The following is a 5488-nucleotide window of genomic DNA, read 5'->3' as shown; positions in this document are numbered from 1 at the left end:
AGGCATGCGCCACCATGCCCAGCTAATTTTTGTATTTTTAGTAGAGACAGGGTTTCACCATGTTGACCAGGATGGTCTCGATCTCTTGACCTCGTGATCCACCCGCCTCAGCCTCCCACAGGGCTGGGATTACAGGCTTGAGCCACTGCGCCCGGCCTCAATACTGTTCTTAAAACTCATCTGTTGTTGCCTGTAGCTCTTGTTCATTCAGTTTTATTACTTCTATAGTTTTCTCACTGTACAATCTAATTTTTAATTCTTAATGGACATTTGGGTGGTTTTCAGGTTGGGCTTTTACAAATAATGCACATGGACCCTATTGTACCTGTTTTTCTGGTGCATGTACCCTCAGATGGCTTTTTGAGTCATAAGGTATTTATAAACTTTCAACAGATAGGCAATGCTAAATGCTTTCTAAAGTAGGTTTGCTGACTTACACTTCTGGTACAAGTAGAGTGAAAGATTCTTATTACATTCCAGGTCTACAATACCTTCCACTATAAAATTTCATTTTTTGCCAGTGTGGTAAGAGTGTACATCTCATACTGATTACAGTTCATTTTTCTCTTATTATCTATATGGTTGAACACTTTTCCATATTTATGGGCTACTTGGATTTCTTTTCTTTGTGAGGTTTAAATCAACCATTCTTCTTTTTAATTCTTCCTATTTCTAAACATATAAGTATTACATGACTGAATTTTAGACATTATTTACTAACTTCTTGCTTTACTAAATAAGAGTTTGGTTCATTCTTACTTATTTACTTACTTGTAGCCACTACTCTCAATGAAGTTGTATCACCGTTAGTTTTTCCAATGGTCATGATCTCATCAATTTCTCAAAAACTTTAGATTTTTAAGATATACATTACTTAAAAATCTAAACTCTCTCAATGCTCTGCTTTGTAAAATAAGGACATACTTTTGTCCCTTCTTTCCACCTGTGTCTACCTTCCAAACTTAGCTTTTACACTGTTCAAGTTAATAATATTTATATTCTGTTCTATATGCAGAGCTGTCTACTTTTTGAGGGACAGACAGATCAGTGTTTAAGAGAACAGGCAGAAAGCTTAAGCTCAAACCCCTGATCCAAATCTAAATTTAAGTACAGCTTGGGCAAGTTCCTTCTTTGTCTTAGCTTCTTTTCTGAAAAGTAGGACTAATAATAACACCTATAACACGTTATTCTGAGGATCAAATGAATTAATATAAGCAAAACACTTAGAACAGTGTCAAATATATGCTACATTTGATACAAGTTAGTTATTATTGCTATTATATGCAGATTGATAATCAAAGCTGCAGACCACGGCAGTATTTTCATTACTATGATTAAATTAATACTGCCTACTGCAGTTATATTGTATCTCCATATATATACAGATTACACAGCCTTCTAAACAGTTTCAGTGCCACAGCCCTTGTATAGAGTAACCACATATCTTAAGTTGCCCTGGACTGTTCCAGTTTACAACTTTTGTCTTGATGTTAGTGCTAACAGTACCTGCTTACACTGTTAAAGTGTTCTGGTTTGTACAATAAATTAGATAGGTGGTCACCTACTGCTGTGCCACTGAAAAGGGTGGACAAGTTCAAGTGGATTTTTCCCTTCTGTACATCAGTGGTAGCTAAAAAATCTGTCACAGTGAGAGGGGAGACCCCACCCCATCTCCCTCCTCACAGGCCTCTACCTGCTCCCTCTGAATAAGGAGGGTAAACAGAAATAAAATATCAAAGAACTGGAATCCGTGGTCAAGCAGCTTGCTGACACCACTGACCAGACCATAATAAGGCCTAAGGACTGGGAAGATAACTCCCTTTTCGGTTCCCAACATCTAAGCTATCTATAAGCCTTGAAAGTGTTACAAAGAATGTTATCGCTACCGGCCAGAGCCCGGAACTGGGTCATGTCCTCCATGTTTGCACAATCCAACCCTCCTCCCCTTAAAGTTGCATCTGCCACCATGTAATTTACTGTCTTTGTTCAGCTCCTGTAACCCTTCCCCTTCTTTCCCTCCCATGGGTGCCAAATATAAATCAGCAAATCTATGAAGGCCAAAGACTGTGAGGTCAGCTGCCTGGCCTATGGGCAATGACACAGTTTCACCTCTGCTCCCCCTGTAGAGTTGTGAGCCCTTAAAAAGGGAAAGCTGCTGCTTCTCGGGGAGCTCAGTGAATGAGGCTGTAGCTCCCCCCACAACTCCTAGCCAATAAAAAGCCACTTCCTTCCTCAGTTTGGTGTTCAAGAGGTTTGTTTCTCACTGCTCCTGCTTCAATAGTTTAATTTGCTTTATGTTTGTGCCAACAAAGCTTTCTCCTCCTCTGGAGCTTGATTCTCTCCCTCCCTCTTTTCTTCTCTTTCCTCCTCCTTTCTAACAGTGCCTAACACATAGTAATATGCTTCAAGGTTTTTTTAAGCTCGCAGTCACACAACCAATGGAAGCCTCTCAAATCCAGACCCAGTGCTCTCTGCATTGAAACCACTGATCCCGGATAACCTATTATATTCCTTCTTGGTTTATTCCCTCATTTTGCTGGACTACGTTTTCAAATAACAAGAAAAGGTATAGAACAGGTCAAAAACATCCTATTCAGCCCCAACTTACGACTGACAGTTTGGCTGGAGCGGAAAGCCCAGGCTGACAATTATTTGCCTTTAAAACTTTGGAGGTATCTTTCTAATTCCAGGATCTATGATAGCTGATGAGTAGTATGATAAAGTCTGGTTTTTATTGTTTTTTAGGTGACTGGTATTTTTCTGTCGGTAATTTCTTTCTTTTCTCAGTATCTTGAAATATCACAACGAAGACTGTCTACTTTTGTAATTTCCTTCCATCCATTTTTTTCTGTCTTCTGAGTTTTCTTACAGTAACATGTTAGACCTCCTAGATGCAACCTCGCTACCATATCATTTCTGTCAAATATTTTCCATTCTTGCCTTTCGGTTCTATCCAATGAGAAATTTCCTTAATTCCTAATGAATTTATTTCAACCATTATAATTTCCAAGAGACCACCCTTGCTTTCTGCTATTCCTTTTTAAAAAACACCCTATTCTGTTTTACAGGCACTGTATCTTTTGTTCTTGTGCTTAACAAATCTAAGGATGTTAAGTAGGGTTTTTTTCTTATTTTTGTCCTCTTAATTAATTCTGGTCCTACCAGGATATATCTTTCATCTTTTATTTTCCTTGTCATGTTGTGAGTTTTACTCAACTATCAGGTGAACCAAGGTTGTTTTCCATTTAAGAGTAAGGGAGCAGAAGATCACTGGGAGCTGATGACTAGCTTCTCTTATGCATGAAGAAGTAGGTAGCCAGTATGGCAGGATATCCTCAGCTACCATTTTCTAGGGTGCAAAATCCACACTATCTACCCTAGTTCTTCCCAGTTACTTTACTGGTTTTCAAAATCAAATGATCTCATTTCAGGAGAGTGAAGGTAAGGCTGGGTGTCAACTCTTCCATATACAAACTACAAAGGAGCTCTCCCTATGTTAGTCACATTTCTAGTTCCTTTCCTTCCTCCTATATGCATATCTGAGTATGGAGCTGTTTCCGCAGTGGGGATTAGATTCTCTCTGCGCTGTAGGCTTCCCTATGCATATTTTAGGTGATGGTTTTCCTTTGTTCTACTGCTTCGGTTTCATACTCATTTCCATCTGTCTTCTGTATTTCAAAAATATGTTGAAATTTCTTCAATTCTCTTGACTATTGTAGGCTTACATATTTCAGAAATTTTGATAACATCATTTTATGGGGTTCTTAAAATAGAAAAGAGCCGAGAGAATTCTCAGTGCATCTTGAATCAGAAATTCCCAAGTTACATTTCCTAACCTTCTTGGTCTTTCCCAATGGCTACAATCACTTTTAGAATACAATTTCCTAATCCTCTGGTGAAAAAAATAAATATAACACATTTAAAACAATAATGAACACGACTTAGACATTCTAGGATTTTGTTTTTCCTCTGGAACTTGGTAATAAACCACTTAGGTGCTACACAATGTAGGTGCTCATTTAAAAAAGGAACAATTCTACATTATCTATAGACTTTTCCCTCTAATATTCTATCATTTTTGTAATTAGTTATCTTTTAAAAAATCTCTAATTACATATCATTAACTTTAATTTTAAAAATGAAAATCAGTCTTCATTTTTTCAAAATCAAAAAGTGACTTCCATCGTCACATAAAAATAAGATAACTGCCCTTCCACCATGTGAGGACATGGTGAGGAGCCATCTGTGAACGAGAAAGCAGGCCCTCACCAGACACCAAATCTGCCTGAGCCTTGATCTTAGACTCCCCTGCCTCCAGAAATGTGAGACATAAATTCCTGTTGTTTATAAGCTAAATACAAGTATATTAAAAAGGGATAATGCCTTCTATATTTGTAAGTTTCATACTAAAAGAAAACTGTATTTATTTTGATAAATTAATTGTGGACTTCCTAGCACACACAAAAAAGATAAGGCCTCCCAAAGAGTCCTGAATCAGCTGGTTACATTCATTCAGTGCTTAATTTCTTTGAGTTTATCTTATGATCATTAAGGCCTTCCCTAAATCTAATATTCTATGATTCTAAGGAAAAAAATATATTACTGATGACGTTTCAATTTTTATTTCTTAACCATTCAAGGGATATGAGAAAGCAGCAAGGGAAAATCCCATGCAAGCTGTCCAGTGCACTATCAAGCTTTCACCAAAACTAACTGCAGTTTGAAATAAACTTCTCCATATCTTTAAAGTGATAGCTTTGTACCTGTAATGCTTCTTGTTTTATGCTAGTTTTCTCAGGCACTTCATGAACACTTTCTGAGGAATCATCAACTTCTTCAGTTTCAGAGGATGAAGGACTCTCTACTGTCACAGTCACAGGAAAACCTGGTTGCTTAAAGAAAGAGGACAAGATTGCATAATAATATAAACCAAATACCAAATATAAAGAACATCTAATCAAAGTGATCTTTCTGAAGTGTTAAGTTATAAATGTGTATCACTACACCTTAGCCTAACACAATCAATAACAAAGTAAAAAGACACCTATTCTTGCCATGTCACTGACAGAATTCTCTCATACAAGGTTTATGATTAATATTGGAATTACCCATATTATTTATTTTCTTTTTTCATAAAATCTTTCCAAAAAGAACCCCTATTATTTTATTACATTCTTCTCACATAAACCAAGTGAGGAGGCGGGATAAACATTTTTTTCTCAGATCAACTTTATAGTGCAGATGAGAAATTTATTCTCTACCATTACACACAGTCTTAAAGAAAGTATAATTTTTAGGAGAAAAATCCATCAGTGGAGGCTTCATAAAGAATTGGAAGAATAATTTAAACTGTGAATAATAAACACTAGAATAGCCTGTAATCCCAGCACTATGGGAGGCCAAGGCAGGAGGATGCTTGAGGTCAGGAGTTCGAGACCAGTCTGGAAAACATAGCAAGACCCTGTCTCTACAAAATAAAAACTAGAAT

General features: G+C 37.0%; 1 protein-coding gene across 7 annotated transcripts in view; it reads right to left on the bottom strand.

Moving 5' to 3' along the window:
* The window catches only part of CEP78 (centrosomal protein 78), a 35377-nt gene that overhangs the window by 11762 nt on the left and 18127 nt on the right, over positions 1-5488 (bottom strand). For all 7 annotated transcript variants that reach the window (XM_017543273.2, XM_017543266.2, XM_017543267.2 and 4 more), the window contains one exon: positions 4764-4892. In XM_017543273.2, the coding sequence (XP_017398762.1) occupies positions 4764-4892 (129 nt within the window). The remainder of the gene's footprint in view (positions 1-4763; positions 4893-5488) is intronic.

This window comes from Cebus imitator, unplaced genomic scaffold (assembly GCF_001604975.1).
Source record: "Cebus imitator isolate Cc_AM_T3 unplaced genomic scaffold, Cebus_imitator-1.0 Scaffold150, whole genome shotgun sequence".
NCBI lineage: Eukaryota > Metazoa > Chordata > Mammalia > Primates > Cebidae > Cebus > Cebus imitator.
This window is presented reverse-complemented; position numbering and strand designations above follow the sequence as displayed.